Here is a 16,695-nt window from a genome sequence, read left to right on the forward strand (position 1 = left end):
TAAGCTTTTTGATGTGCTGTTGTAGTCAGCTTGCCAGTATTTTATTGAAGATTTTTGCATCTATGTTCATCATGGATATTGGCCTGTAGTTTTCTTTTCTTGTTGAGTCTCTGCCGGGTTTTGGTATTAGGATGATGTTGGTCTCATAAAAAGATTTGGGAAGTATTCCCTCTTTTTGGATTATTTGGAATAGTTTCAGTAGGAATGGTACCAGTTCCTCTTTGTATGTCTGTAGAATTCGGCTGTGAAACCATCTGGACCTGGGCTTTTTTTGGGTGGTAGGCTCTTAATTGCTGCCTCGACTTCAGACCTTGTTATTGGTCTATTCAGGGTTTCGACTTCTTCCTGGTTTAGGCATGGGAGGAGGCTACTGTCCAGGAATTTATCAATTTCTTCCAGGTTTTCTAATTTATGTGCATAGAGTTGTTTGTAATAATCTCTGATGATGGTTTGAATTTCTGTGGCATCTGTGGTGATATCCCCTTTATCATTTTTTATTGCATCTATTTGGTTATTCTCTCTTTTCTTTTTTATTAGTTTGGCTAGTGGTCTATTTTGTTGATCTTTTCAAAAAACCAGCTCCTGGATTTATTGATTTTTTTGTAGGGTGTTTCGTGTCTCTATCTCCTTCAATTCTGCTTTGATCTTAGTTATTTCTTGTCTTCTGCTAGGTTTTGAGTTTTTTTGATCTTGCTCCTCTAGCTCTTTCAATTTTGATGATAGGGTGTCAATTTTAGTTCTCTCCTTTCTTCTCATGTGGGCACTTATTGCTATATATTTTCCTCTAGAGACTGCTTTAAATGTGTCCCAGAGATTCTGGTATGTGGTGTCTTCATTCTCGTTGGTTTCGAAGAACATCTTTATTTCTGCCTTCATTTCAGTGTTTATCCAGTCAACATTCAGGAGAAAGTTGTTCAATTTCCATGAGGCTGTGCGGTTCTGGGTTGGCTTCTGAATTCTGAGTTCTAACTTGATTGCACTGTGGTCTGAGAGACTGTTTGTTATGGTTTCCGTTCTTTTGCATTTGCTGAGGAGTGATTTACTTCCAATTATGTGGTCAATTTTAGAGTAGGTGTGATGTGGTGCTGAGAAGAATGTATATTCTGTGGATTTGGGCTGGAGAGTTCTGTAAATGTCTATTAGTTTTGCTTGTTCCAGGTCTGAATTCAAGTCCTGGATATCCTTATTAACTTTCTGTCTCATTGATCTGTCTAATATTGACAATGGTGTGTTGAAGTCTCCCACTATTAATGTGTGGGAGTCTAAGTCTCTTTTCAAGTCTTTAAGAACTTGCCTTATGTATCTGGGTGCTCCTGTATTAGGTGCATATATATTTAGGATCGTTAGCTCTTCTTGTTGCATTGATCCTTTTACCATTATGTAGTGTCCTTCTTTGTCTCTTTTGATCTTTGTTGCTTTAAAGTCTATTTTATCAGAGATGAGAATTGCAACTCCTGCTTTTTTTTGCTCTCCATTTGCTTGGTAAATCTTCCTCCATCCCTTTATTTTGAGCCTTTGTGTATCCTTGCTTGTGAGGTGGGTTTCCTGGATACAGCACACTGATGGGTTTTGGCTTTTTATCCAATTAGCCAGTCTGTGTCTTTTGATTGGGGCATTTAGTCCATTTACATTTAGGGTTAATATTGTTATGTGTGAGTTTGCTCCTGTCATTTTGATGCTAGCTGGCTGTTTTGCCCATTGGTTGATGCAGATTCCTCCTCGTGTTGCTGCTCTTTACCATTTCGTGCGTTTTTGGAGTGGCTGGTGCTGGTTGTTTTTTTCTATGTGTAGTGTCTCCTTCAGGAGCTGTTGTAAAGCTGGTCTGGTGGTGATGAAATCTGTGAGTACTTGTTTGTTCACAAAGGATTTTATTTTTCCTTCACTTATGAAGCTTAGTTTGGCTGGATATGAAATTCTGGGTTGAAAGTTCTTTTCTTTAAGGATGTTGAATATCGGCCCCCACTCTCTTCTGGCCTGTAGGGTTTCTGCTCAGAGATCTGCTGTGAGTCTGATGGGTTTCCCTTTGTGGGTAACCCGACCTTTCTCTCTGGCTGCCCTTAGTATTTTCTCCTTCATTTCAACCCTGGTGAATCTGATGATTATGTGCCTTGGGGTTGCTCTTCTAGAGGAATATCTTTGTGGTGTTCTCTGTATTTCCTGGACTTGAATATTGGCCTGCCTTGCTAGGTTGGGGAAGTTTTCCTGGATAATATCCTGAAGAGTATTTTCCAGCTTGGATGCATTCTCTTCGTCAGATTCAGGTACACCTATCAAACGTAGATTAGGTCTTTTCACGTAGTCCCATATTTCTTGTTGACTCTGTTCATTCCTTTTTACCTTGTTTTCTCTAATCTTCCCTTCTCGTTTTATTTCATTGAGTTGATCTTCGACTTCTGATATCCTTTCTTCTACTTGGTCAATTCTGCTGTTGAAACTTGTGCATGCTTCGCGAAGTTCTCGTGTTGTGTTTTTCAGTTCCATCAATTCACTCATATTCCTCTCTAAGTTGTCCATTCTCGTTAGCATTTCATCAAGTCTTTTTTCAAGGTTCTTAGTTTCTTTGCATTGGGTTAGAACATGTTCTTTTAGCTCACAGAAGTTTCTTATTATCCATTTTCTGAAAGCTGATTCTGTCATTTGATCACACTCATTCTCCGTGCAGTCTTGTTCCCGTGCTAGTGAGGAGTTATGCTGCCTTATAGGAGGAGAGGTGTTCTGGTTTTGGGTGTTTTCATCCTTTTTGCGCTGGTTTCTTCCCATCTTTGTGGATGTATCCGCCTATTGACTTTGTAGTTGCTGTCTTTCTGATTTTGGTAATTTTAAGTCTGCAGCAGCTGAACTCATAAACCCCCTTTTCTTCCCCCCAGGTGTTCTGGCCCAGGGGGTTAGGGCTTTATGCTTTTCAGCTGTGTTGCTACCGTTTTCCCTGCCCACAAGGTGGCAGCCTAGTCACACTCAGCCTGCAGAGGCTTCGCTGAGCTGCTGTGGGCTCCGCCCAGCTTCCGTGTGAGCTTCCCTGCAGTCCTGTTTATATGGGTGTAGTTAGAACTGCTTCTGCTATGCTGGCCCGCCCCTGTAGTGACGGAGTCTCTGTAGTAGTGGGTTGTCTTGGTTACAGCAAATTGCCCCGGGAACTGCAGGGTGTTTCCTGATGGAGGACGCCCCTCCCCCACAGAGCTGGACCGTCCTGGGTTCAGCCATGTTTCCAGAGGGGCCCTCTTTGCCCCGGAATCTCTTGGCTTGCCTCCTTGCCTCAGCTCCCCTTGCTGGCCCAGAGGGGACACAGTCTCGTTCACTTTGCTCAAGGAGCCGCTGCTCCCTGCCCCCGGTGCAGGCCGAGCGGCTGCTCTGGTCCAACCAGCGGCGCTGGGAACCCGTGGAGCTTCTCCGCCTGTGAATCTCCTGGTCTGTGGGCAGTTAAAATCCGCTGCCCTGTGTGCCACTGCGTCAGCCAAAGCAGCAGCTCTGAGATTCGTGGCGCGTCCTTGCCCGGGGGTCTCCTGGCTTGACTCCCTGCTTCAGCTCCCCTTGCTGGCTCAGAGGGAACTCTGTCTCTCTCGCTCTGCATAAGAAGCCACTGCCCCCCGCCCCAGGGCATAGGCTGAGCGGCCACGCCGCTCAAACCAGTGGCGCTGGTGACCCATGGGGCTTCTCCTCCTGTGAATCTCCTGGTCTGTGGGCAGTAAAAATCCGTCTGGAAATGCAGCGTCCACTCACCCTCTGCGCTTTCTCTTGGAGCTGCAATCCCGACTTCCTCCTAAAGTATATATCTTTTAATATTCTTTTCATTTGTTTTTTACAGTCAGGCAGATTTAGCCAGTTCTCTGTCTAATGCTGTGCAAATTGTTGGCATGAGTGCTACCCTTCCTAATTTGGAGCTTGTGGCTTCCTGGTTGAATGCCGAACTCTACCATACAGACTTTCGTCCTGTACCGCTTTTGGAGTCAGTAAAAGTTGGAAATTCCATATATGACTCTTCAATGAAACTTGTGAGGGAATTTCAACCCATGCTACAAGTGAAGGTAAATCTATTTATTTATATCACTACTATTAGTATCTGTGTGTTTGATTTCATTTTCTAGCAGATTGTTAACAATTTCTGAATTATGTAATTAGGAGTTACATATTCATTAAGATTAATATTAATTAATTTTCTCTTAAAGAATTGGTGGTAAGCTGGGCGTGGTGGCTGATGTCTGTAATCCCAACACCTTGGGAAGCCGAGGCAGGTGGATCACTTGAAATCAGGTGTTTGAGACCATCCTGGCCAACATGGTGAAACCCTGTCCCTACTAAAAATATAAAAATTAGCTGGGTGTGGTGATAGGTACCTGTAATCCCAGCTACTTGGGAGGCTGAGGCAGGAGAATTGCTTGAAGGAACATAGGAGGCAGAGGCTGCAGTAATCTGAGATCATGCCACTGCACTCCAGCCCAGACAACAGAGTGAGACTCCATCTGGGAAAAGAAGAAAAATATGGCTGGTGGTGGTAAGAGAGGAAATGTAGTTGTACCTTTAATTTAAATAAATAAAAATGTTTACTGATATATAATATACACATTTTAAAAAAATAGCTGATTTTGTAGCTTTTTCTTTTTACTAGGTAAAGATTTTCTTATGGTTTAGTTTACACTAACTGCTAGTGTGGAAGAACAACTTTTTGTTAAATGGTAGGTATAATAGTGGAGTGAAAATATTATTTTTTGCAGTCTGATATATCTACCTCTGATAGGGATCATTGATATGGCTGTAATATTGGTTAAATCACAAAACCTATGTGAATCTCATATCTTCACCTGTAGAATAGGATATTATAATACTTATTTTGAATATTGTGAGAATTAAATGTGATTTTTTTTTTTTTGAGACAGAGTTTGGCTCTGTCGCCAGGCACCAGGCTGGAGTGCAGTGGTGCAGTCTCGGCTCACTGCAACCTCCGCCTCCCACGTTCAAGCAATTCTCCTGCCTCAGCCTCCTGAGTAGCTGGGACTACAGCCATGCACCACCACGCCCAGCTAATTTTTTATTTTTTTATTTTTAGTAGAGACGGGGTTTCACTATGTTGCCCAGGATGGTCTCGATCTCTTGACCTCGTGACCCGCCCGTCTCGGCCTCCCAAAGTGCTGGGATTACAGGCGTGAGCCACCGCGCCCGGCTTAAATGTGATTTTTAAAAGTTATCTGGCATCTAGAAAATGCTTGGTAAATAAGTACCCTCCCATAGTCCCAAATACACTTCAATCCTGAGGTTAAAGAACTGACTTATTTACATTGGTAGAGTGAGGCATCTGCTGTCTTTATGCAGAGTTGTGCCTCTGCGTACTGAAACAGCTAAGGGTCATTTTAGAACGGGGAATGGGACTACATTTATGTTTCACTAACTTCCTAGGTACGCATTTGTAGCTTCTGCTTGCTTGCTGTTGAATCTTACTTGCTTTGCTCTGTGCTCCGTATTTCACCTGGCTATGCCTTGGTTACTTCAATACATTTATGTGTGAACACATTCATTTACTCTTCTGTTAATTTTTTTCTTCTTTTACCATGTCTGTGCCTCTACCCTTTTGAACCACTTACGCTTCTTACCTGGATTACTGAAACATTTCCTAATTGTTCTCTCTGCTTCTGACCTTGTCCCTTTCATTGTATGCTTACATCAGGAGCTAGTGATCTATTTAAAATGAGCATCAGATCGTGTTATCCTCCTTCTCAGAAACTTAAAATGGCTTTCTGTTTCATTTAGAATAAAAGCCAGTGTCTTCATAGTAGTCTATGAGGCCCTACGTGATCTACACCCCCCACCCCTCTTAGTGCTCTGACTCTATCTACTATGGTCCCTGTCACTTCCTTCACACTGGCCTCTTTGCTGTTTTTGTTTCAATATTCAGAGAATTTCCTACCTCAGATTCTCTTTTTCTAGAATGCTTTCCCCTTAGGGTCATGAGTGTGGTTTATTCTTTCACCTTTAGACTTTTACTGAGATGTCACTGTCTCAGACCTTCCCTGGCCACCTTGTCTAAATTACAGTGCTCTCCCTTACATGATCTCTATTTCTTTTCCCTTGGCACTTTTCGAAACCAGACATACTATGTGTTTTACTTACCTTGTTTTTGTTATTCTCTGTCTCTTCCTACTGGAGTAGAAACATTATGAGGGTGGAACTTTTTTGTGCTTTGTTGGCTGCTCCATCCCCAGTACCTAAATCAGTATTTGACATATAATAAATATTTTTTTAATAAGGGAGTTGATGGATGAATTAATCCAGTTATTAATAAATACATTGACATACTTCCAATATGGATAATTTGCAGGGCCACCCCTCCTTTTTTTTTTTTTTTTGACACGAGTATTGCTCTGTCACCCAGGCATGAGTACAATGGCACGATCTCCGCTCACTACAGCCTCCATCTCCTGGGTTCAAGCGATTCTCCTGCCTCAGTCTACCGAGTAGCTGGGGTTACAGGTGCGCGCCACCACGCCTGGCTAATTTTTTGTATTTTTAGTAGAGATGGGGTTTTACTATGTTGGGCCAGGCTGGTCTCGAACTCCTCACCTTGTGATCTGCCTACCTTGGCTCCCTAAGTGCTGGGGTCACAGACGTGAGACACCGCGCCTGGCAAAACTCTTTTAATAGTATATATTATCATGTTTTATATTTATTTAGTACAGATTATCTTCGACTTATGATGGGGTTATATCCTGATAAACTCAGTGTAAGTTGAACATGTATGTAATACATCTAATTTACCGAATATCCTACCTTACTGTGATGTATGTAATACATCTAATTTACTGAATAGCCTACCTTAAATGTGCTCAGAACATTTACATTAGCCTATAGTTTGGCAAAATCATCTAGCACAAAGCCTACCTTATAATAAAGTGTTTAATATCTCATAATTTAATGAATACTGTGCTGAGAGTGAAAAATAGAATAGTTGTATAAGCACTCAAAGTATGGTTTCTATTGAATGCACACTGCTTTTGCACCATTGTAAAATTTAAAAAATGGTAAAGTCCAAGCATTGTAAGTTGGGACATCTGTAGTTTAATGTGTCTCTCCATGAGACTAAAACCCCCTAGACTACTAGGATCTTGACTTTCTTTTTACTCAGTTTTGTATCCCCATTGCCTGAGGGTTGGAGCTCAATAGATATTAGTTGAAAGAATAGAAAGTGTTTCTTTCACTTGCATTATAAGGAGTTCATTTTTTCTTCTTCTTTTTTCTTTTGCTATTGACTTTGTAACTGATTTTTATTATGCCTTCTAGAAGAAACAGCTTCCCCAGAAAGGAAAATGAGTGCTTTTAAACTGATGTGAGAATCTGTTGACAGTACCACTGAAGTGGTTATTTATCTTTCCTTTTTAGGGAGATGAGGACCATGTTGTTAGTTTATGTTATGAGACAATTCGTGATAACCATTCAGTATTACTTTTTTGTCCATCAAAGAAATGGTGTGAGAACCTGGCAGATATCATTGCTCGAGAGTTTTATAATCTACATCATCAAGCTGAGGGTGAGTTATGGATGGAAAGGAAAGCATTCATGCTTAGTACATTTGCTTGAAAGTAACAGTAGTGGTTATATTAGCAAAAATATGGCTCTTGTTCGTCATTGCCACTGCCTGCCCACTAGGTGGTACTCTTTTTTCCAAACTGTGCTTTTGTGATTTTTATATTTTTAGTTATTTTTAATTATTATACTTTCAGTTCTGGGGTAGATGTGCAGAATGTGCAGATTCGCTACATAGGTATACACGTGCCATGGTGGTTTGCTGCATCCATCCCCTTGTCATCTACATTATGTATTTCTCTTGTTATCCCTTCCCAATCCCCCCACCCCCTGCTATCCTTCCCCTATCCCCACTAGCCCCCGACAGGCCCCAGTGTGTGATGTTCCCCTCCCTGTGTCCATGTGTTCTCATTGTTCAACATTCACTTATGAGTGAGAATATGCAGTGTTTGGTTTTCTGTTCTTGTGTCAGTTTGCTGAGAATGATGGTTTCCAGCTTCATCCATGTCCCTGCAAAGCACATGAACTCATCTTTTTTTATGGCTGCATGGTATTCCATGGTGTATATGTGCCACATTTTCTTTATCCAGTCTATCATTGATGGGCATTTGGGTTGGTTTCAAGTCTTTGCTATTGTGAACTGGCTCAATAAACATACCTGTGCATGTGTCTTTATAAAACAATGTTTTATACTCCTTTGGGTATATATCCAGTAATGGGTTTACTGGGTCAAATGGGATTTCTATTTCTAGGTCCTTGAGGAATAGCTACACTGTCTTCCACAGTGGTTGAACTAATTTACACTCTGACCAACAGTGTAAAAGCGTTCCTCTTTCTCCACATCCTGTCCAGCATCTCCTGTCTCCTGATTTTTTAATGATCAGCATTCTAACTGGCATGAGATGGTATCTCAATGTGGTTTTGATTTGCATTTCTCTAATGACAAGTGATGATGAGCTGCTTTTCATATGTTTGTTGGCTGCATAAATGTCTTCTTTTGAGCAGTGTCTCTTCATATCCTTCACCACTTTTTGATGGAGTTGTTTTTTTTTTTCCTTATACATTTTAAGTTCTTTATAGATTCTGGTTAGTAGCCCTTTGTCAGATGGGTAGATTCTAATCATATTCCGTCCTTAGTATAGACTATGTATATATACACACACACACACACACTTAGACTAATCAACCTTAGATTTTTAGAATACTGGATATATACTAAAGTTCTTTATCCAGGATCCATGGACTTTGAGAGATTGATCCTTGGAGCCCCTAAATTGTATGCAAAACTTCATATGTAGACATTTCTTTGGGGAAAATAACCATATCTTTATATTTCCTAAGGATTGTGTAACTGAAAAGAATCACACACACAGGCCAGGCATGGTGGCTGATGCCTGTAATCCCAGCACTTTGGGAGGCTGAGGCGGGCGGATCACGAGGTCAGGAGTTTGAGACCAGCCTGCCCAACATATCATAGATGGTGGAGAAACTGCTATATACACACATGCAAAATTTACATTATATATAACTTATAATGCATACTAAAAAAATGAACACCTGTGTACCCACCACTTAATTTAAAACTAGAACCCTAGCCCTTTTAATTTTTTTCTTTTTCTTTCTTTCTTTTAATTTTTTAAATAAAATTGAAAATGAGCCAGATAAGTGTATATTCTATACAGTTTTTCATTTGATCATGTTTCTGTTTGTCATATATATTTATATATATTTCTATTATTTTCCATTGATACATAATTCTAAAACATACATTTATTTTCTTTTGTTCTCTTTTTGAGACAGGGTCTTGCTTTGTTGTCCAGGATGGGATGCAGTGGAACGATCTCGGCTCACTGCAATCTCTAACCTCATGGGCTCAAGTGATCCTCCCACATCAGCCTCCTGAGTAGCTGGGACTATAGGTGCATGCCACTGTGCCTGGATAATTTGTTTGTATTTTTTTTTAGAGATGGGATTTTGCCACATTTCCCAGGCTGATCTCAAACTCCTGGATTCAAGTGATCTGCCCACTTTGGCCTCCCAAAGTGCTGGGATTACAGGTATGAGCCACCATGCCCAGCCATATATTTACTTTTTATGAAAACTTTTACAAGTTCAAAAATTCAGAAGTCTGGGAAGTTTTTAAACACAACATATAAGTATGTAAAGCTTTTACTACATTTAAGAAAGTTAAGGCTGGGTGGTGGCTCATGCCTGTAATCTCAGCACTTTGGGAGGCCAAGGTGGGAAGATTGCTTAAGCCCAGGAGTTTGAGACCAGCCTGGGTAACATAAGGAGACCATATCTCTATAAGTGGAAAAAAAAATACTAGCTGGGCATAGTGGCATGTGCATCTGGTCATAGCTAACCAGGAGACTGAGGTGGGAGGATTGCTTGAGCCCAGGAAGTCGAGGCTGCTGTGAGCCGTGATTGTGCCATTGTACACACACGTGATTCTGCCTGGGTGACAGAGTGAGACCCTGTCTCAAAACAATGTTAAGCTCTTACTGGAGGAGAAGTTTACATATAGGGACAAAAAACAGAGGGTAGTATGTAATTACCACATGAGTGCCAAAGAGGCTAGAATAATTTCACAGAGAAGTAGGCTTTTTTTTGTGACAGGATTGGTGAAACCCTCTGATGCTGATACTGCTGGTTGATGGTATACACCTTGAGCAAGGGTTTTGATTTTGGGGCTTTGAGGGGTAATCAGTATCCATGATATTGTACTTCCTTCAGCAGTTTCCTTTGATTCCCCGCCTGTCGGCTTGGTCTTACCCTTAGAGTTTCCTAGACTTTGGTGCACATTAGAATTGCCTGTGGAAGTTTAAAAATTCTTCATTCCCAGGTCACATCCCACACCAATTACATAACAATGTCCAGGATTAAGAACCAGGCATCAGTATTTTTAAAAGATCTCCAGGGGATTATAGTATACAGCAGTTTCAGAACCATTTCCCTGTTATTAATCTCTAGTATGATTTAGACAGATACCACTTAAAGAGGCTGAGCTAGAAGTGAACAGTGTTGATAATTTTTTTGTGACAGGATTGGTAAAATCCTCAGAATTCCCACCAGTAATTCTGGAACAAAAAGACCTCCTGGAAGTGATGGATCAGTTAAGACATGTGCCCTCAGGACTGGACTCTGTATTACAGAAAACTGTACCATGGGGAGTAGCATTTCATCATGCAGGTATTTCACATTTATAATCTGTTATTAAGAAACCTGCAAAATTCTTCATACTGTCTTAACTTTTATATTTGTGTACATTTATTTCTTGTTAAACACACTTAATATCCTTAGATTTCTTTTTAAGAAATTGTGTGGGCCAGGCGTGGCGCCACTGCACTACAGCCTGGAAGACAGGATGAGACTCCGTCTCAAAAAAAAAAAAAAGTAATTGTGTGGGCTGGGCACGGTGGCTCATGCCTGTAATCCCAGCACTTTGGGAGGCCAAAGCAAGTTGGTCACCTGAGGTCAGGAGTTCAAGACCAGCCTGGCCAACATGGCGAAACCCTGTCTCTACTAAAAATAGAAAAATTAGCCAGGTGTTGTGGCAGGCGCCTGTAATTCCAGCTTCTCGACAGGCTGAGGCAGGAAGAATTGCTTGAACCTGGGAGGCGGAGGTTGCAGTGAGTTGAGATCATGCCACTACACTCCAGCCTCGGGGACAGAGTGAAATTGTATGATAGATTAAACATGTTTCGGTTTACTTATTTGTATATAGTAGTCTCCCCTTGTCCACTGAAGACCCCCAGTGGATATCTGAAACCATGGATAGTACCAACCCTACATATGATGTTTCTTCATAACATGTTAAAAATTTTCAATGCATTTGAAATGTGTGTGTGTATGGGGGTATATATATTTATATAACTGGTATATAGTAGTCCTTCTTTGTGGGGAATATGTTCCAAGATCCTCAGTGGATGTTTGAAACCACAGATAGTACCAAACCCTCTATATACTACGTTCTTTCCTGTATAGTCACATTGTATAGCACAGGTAGTGTATACAGCATGGATACACTGAATAAAGGGATAATTCATGTCCTGGGTGGTACAGCATGCAATTTAAAACTTATGAGTTGCTTATTTCTGGAATTTTCCTCTTTATATATTTGACTTTGGGTAGCTGAAACTGTGGAAAGCAAAACCACAGATGGGGGGAAACTACTATCTATACACACACATGAAATTTACATTGTATATAACTTATGATGCATACTAAAAAAGTGAACAACTGTGTACCCACCACTTAATTTTAAAACTAGAACCCCAGCCCTTTTAATTTTTAAATAAAATTGAAAATGAACCAGATAAGTATATATTGTGTACACTGTTTTTCGTTTACTCATGTTTTTATTCACACATATTTATGTTAGAAGTGTATCTGATCACTGTGATGCATAGGCCCAGAACATATATCAATGAATAAGGCGTATCCCTACCCACAGGAAGTTCATTGTCTAGAACAGCAGTTGACAACTTGTAGTCTACTGCTCAAGTCTATCCTACCATATGTTTTTGTAAATAAAGTTTTATTGGAACACATCCATGCCCATTTGTTCTGTTGCTGCTTTCATGTCATAGTGTCAGAGTCGAATAGTTGCAGCAGATACCTGCTATTCCATAGGAACAGGAAAAGTTTGTAGATCCCTGATCTATAAAATAAGATGGAGGTGTACTAGAGGCAGCAGATTATACTCTTTTGTTGTTGTTGTTGTTGTTGTTGTTTGAGACTGAGTCTAGCTCTGTTGCCCAGTCTGGAGTACAGTGGCTTGATCTCAGCTCACTGCAACCTCCACTTCCCAGGTTCAAGTGATTATCCTGCCTTAGCCTCCCAATTAGCTGGGATTACAGGCACCCACCACCATGCCCAGCTAATTTTTTAGATTTTTAGTAGAGAAGGGGTTTCACCATGTTGGCCAGGCTGGCCTCGAACTTCTGACCTCAAGTGATCCACCTGGCTCGGCGTCCCAACGTGCTGGGATTATAGGCATGAGCCACCACACCCAGCCAGATTATACTCTTAAAGAGGTAGACTGTGATGACTCTTTTGTCAACAGTCATAACAATAGTTTCAAAAATCTTTAGAGGCTTGAAGCAGACCCTCAAATCCATTTGTGAATGATCAAGAACAATATTTTCATTATATGTCTGTAAATACATAAAAACCTTTTTTTAGGTCTTACTTTTGAGGAGAGGGATATCATTGAAGGAGCCTTTCGTCAAGGTCTCATTCGGGTCTTGGCAGCAACCTCTACTCTTTCTTCTGGGGTGAATTTACCTGCACGTCGTGTGATTATTCGAACTCCTGTTTTTGGTGGTCGACCTCTAGATATTCTTACCTATAAGCAGATGGTTGGTCGTGCTGGCAGGAAAGGAGTGGACACCGTAGGTAAGTGAGTTTGAATTTAATTATAGCAACATTGCTAAAGGACAGTGTCTGTCTACTTGGAATTTGACTGGTGCCTGGCAACCTGTTTCTCATCATGCTGTATTTCTTTATTATCCAATGCACTAATGTCATCATTTTGGATTCACTTAATATTTACAGTGAGTATGAGTTATAATTTTCATATATCATCAACTGTTAATTTTCTACAAAGGTTAAATTAAGATTTTCTTTTGTATTCTATACAATAAAATGATTTAGTATTATGTAAATCAAGATGACTTCTTATTACTTAGCTGGAAGATGATTTTTAATTTCCAAGTATAGTCTATTCTTTAGCACTAATTAATTTTCACAGAGGTTAGTTCAACTTAGGTGACTAGTCTTAGAAATCAGACAAGGATGCTGGGAAGCACCCTCACACTTTGGGAATAGGAACTTGGCATCCCATCTTTGTTCTCTAAATTGGTACTGGCTCTGAAAAAACACCTTGTCATTTTCTTACCTTGTACCAGCAAGTTATGGTTTTATTGCTGGCAATCCAAACAAAAGTTTTATCTTAAGCAGTGAGGAAGAGGTTTGTTTGAATTAAATGTCAAAACGGCAGCAAATTTTATTTCTAATGTGTTGTTATCATTATGTATGTAACTAAATCATTATCAGCCATCTAACATTAAAGAACCTTGGGAGGAACATTCCCTGTCACTTCATTTTTCTACTCTAGGACATAATTGAGTCCAGTATTTTATTAGATATGTCAGAAAAAAAAAAAAAAACAAGAGGCAAACAGTTTTGTGGCTATTGAAGAGAAATTAGGTAATCCAGGAGAATAAGGAAAGTGGATGGGAAATGGATATTCTGGGCACAGGAGACCGGGTAGTACACTGAGGAAGTAACTTTTAGAATAAACTGACTTGTCACCTGAAGTCCCCAAATATGCCAATTATCATTATTTGTGGATTCCATATTTGAATTTTCCCACTTAACAGAATATATTCAGAATCCCGAAATTAATACCTCTGGGGCTTTTGCGGGCATGTGCAGATCTGTGAAAAATTGGAGTCTTTCCAAGTACACTTTCCCTGTTATGATTGAACAAGCCAAAGCTCTGCCTTCTTGATGCAGCTGTTACACTGTGAACAAGCTTGCTTTTAATGGGCTAGTTAGTGCCACATTTTTGTGCTTTTAGCCGATGATTTCGCTGTTCACATGCCCTCCCAAGCAAAGTATGAAATGCTGTCTAATGTTCCTAGTGCATTAAGGCTGTGCTGTGCCTTATGGAGAAAATATGTGATAAGCTTTCTTTAGGCATGATTTATAATGCTGTTGGCTAGAGCTCAACCTAAACTACTATGTATATTAAATAAGATGTCTTTAAACAAAAACATGCATGAAACAAGGTTTTGTATTGATGAAGTGATGAAAATGTTTTTACTAGAGACTTGGAGAAAACTAATCTTCTATTTTCCTTGGCAGAATAATCAGTATTCTGTGTTCGTGGCAACTTTATAGAACGTGACTACGACAAATACCAAACATTGACCATAATTTATCGGTAACTGGGTTAATTAGAATATAAATTCACTGCTGTAACAAAAACTGATACAATAGGTGTTTAACAAGATAGAAGTTAATTTCTTTCTCATGTAACAGCAAAATTGTAAGTAATCTAGGCCTTATATGATGGCTGTAGTGTGTCAGGGACCTAGTCTTCTATTTTGTTTTAACATTTTCAGCAATATAGTTTCTATCCTCAGTATAAGTTGGCTAGTCCAGTCTCTCTCATCACATCTGCATTTCAGCCCTCAGGAAGGGGAGATGAGGAAGCAAAGAGCACGTCCTGCCTTTTAAGGCCACTCTTTCACATGGTTACATTCCCCAACTGTAAGAGAGGCTGGGAAATACAATCTTTAGCCCAGGTGGCCGTGTACCCAACTCATACTTAAGGAAGCAAGAAGACGCTGATGGCTATTGGAACAGCTTTCAGTCTCAGCCCCAGTAATAAATGACCCATTTATAATCCCTGAAGGGCATTGGTCTGCCTTTCTTTTAAGCCCCGAAAATGTTCATTTTTTAAAAAAACTTCTAATTTGTTAGATTTTTCCTACAACTGACATCAGAGCAGTTTATCCTGTTTTCTCTCTTACTTTACCTACAAAATATGTAGATGACATGTACTTGCTTAAGAAGGGTTTGGGGAAGAGAGTGAGACTCTTCCTTCCCATTCCTATTTGCCTACCTCTGCCCATCCCCAATTCTCAGTGGACTCACACTCTGGGGAATGGAGTATAAGTTCATTTTACACAGATATTCTTGTCTCAGGGACAGAGGGTCTTTTAGTTAATGTAGAAGATAAGGCGAAATAAATAAGATAAGATCTTACTTGCTTTGCTGCCTTCTTAGCTTGTGTTTATTATGGGAAAGAACAATTGGAAAGTCAGTGGCCTAGGCTAATTATCAAGTCTTAAATCACAACATTCAAGCAGAACTAAAATATATTGTAATTAGTTCATTTCTGAGGTCTTGAAGACTTCCAAGCTTTTGACCTTGCATATCATTGTATTTCAGGATACCATATGACTTGCTCATAACTTCAAGCTCGTGAGGAATGTAGGAATATAGTGTTTTATAGTCACTATGGAGATTTAAATACTTGGTCATGCTTTTTGTATTGTGTAGCATCATTGTAAATTCTGTGCACTTTAAAAGTGATATTAATATTTCCTGGACGGCACACGGTGTTTTATTTAGATAACACTTCAGTCTTCCCATAGACTACTTAGAAGCTTCCAGTGTAGGATGACGCTACTTTGTGCCAGAATAGCAATTTGCAAGTTCAGCAGTCAGTAATAAATTGTTTGATTCTAAATAATTTCAACTCCCTCTTGTGATGTGGGCGAGACCTCCCAGACAGGTGGTTGCAGGAAGCTGTATGTATATACTGACGTTCATTTGGACGTTTCATAAACCTTACCCGCTCAGAAAAAGGTTAGTTTGTTTTGTTGAAGAATCAAAGCCTGGAAGACCTTTAAGCAGCCCAAAGTGGCTTGTTATCTTGCTGCTAATGCTAGTTGATTCATTTTCTAGGTAACCTATATGTGTGTGTGTTTTTTTCTTAAGCTGGGCTGTTTTGTTACCATTGCAAGAGCCAGGTGTTACACTCGTGATATTTTTTAAATTGGATATTGACAAATTATAATTGTATATATGGATGAGGTACAGAGTGATGCTATATGTATACAATGCAGAATGATGGAATTAAGTCAATTAACATATCACCCCCAAATACTTTCCATTTATTCTTCCTAAATGAAACACTGTACTCTTTGACCATCCCCATCCTCCAGCTCCCTAGTCTCTCTTTCTTCTGCTTGATTGAGCTCTACTAAAGCTTTGATTGCATTTTTCAGTTCATTGTATTCATCTCTAGGATTTCTCTTTTGTTTTTATTGTTTCTATTTCTCTGTCGAACTTCTTATTTTGTGTATTGTTTTCCAAATTTTATTTAATTTTTTATCCATATATCCTTGTAGTTCATTGGACTTTTTAAAGAGAATTATTCCAGATTTTTTTGTCATTTCACAGATCTTAATTTCTTTAGGGTTCATTGTTGGAGCTTTGTTAGTTTCTTTCGAAGGTATCTTGGTTTTCTGGTTCTTTGTAATCTGTGTTCTTGTGTTGGTATCTGCACATTTGAGAGGACAGCTACCTCTTTGGCTTTTATAGGTGTTCTTTGGCAGGAATAGAACTTCACTTGTCTAGCCTTTGATTCTGAATAGGCCAACTGGT

The 16,695-nt window shown here is 39.9% G+C and overlaps 1 protein-coding gene across 11 annotated transcripts in view; it reads left to right on the plus strand.

Moving 5' to 3' along the window:
* Positions 1 to 16,695, plus strand: part of POLQ (DNA polymerase theta) — a 113,800-nt gene that overhangs the window by 14,359 nt on the left and 82,746 nt on the right. For 7 of the 11 annotated variants that reach the window (XR_010342014.1, XR_010342008.1, XR_010342010.1 and 4 more), the window contains 5 exons: positions 3,803 to 4,022; positions 7,366 to 7,513; positions 9,474 to 9,566; positions 10,555 to 10,701; positions 12,697 to 12,909. Coding sequence is in view for 2 of the 11 variants with exons in the window: in XM_064374686.1 (XP_064230756.1) it covers positions 3,803 to 4,022; positions 7,366 to 7,513; positions 9,474 to 9,566; positions 10,555 to 10,701; positions 12,697 to 12,909 (821 nt within the window). In the remaining 9 variants the exon portion in view is untranslated. Of the gene's footprint in view, positions 1 to 3,802; positions 4,023 to 7,365; positions 7,514 to 9,473; positions 9,567 to 10,554; positions 10,702 to 12,696; positions 12,910 to 16,695 lie in introns of those variants that run through there. The other 4 variants (XR_010342012.1, XR_010342011.1, XR_010342013.1 and 1 more) reach the window with 3 other exon arrangements.

Source organism: Aotus nancymaae, unplaced genomic scaffold (genome assembly GCF_030222135.1).
Source record: "Aotus nancymaae isolate 86718 unplaced genomic scaffold, 86718_ANA_hifiasm-v0.15.2.pri h1tg000011l, whole genome shotgun sequence".
Classification (NCBI taxonomy): domain Eukaryota; kingdom Metazoa; phylum Chordata; class Mammalia; order Primates; family Aotidae; genus Aotus; species Aotus nancymaae.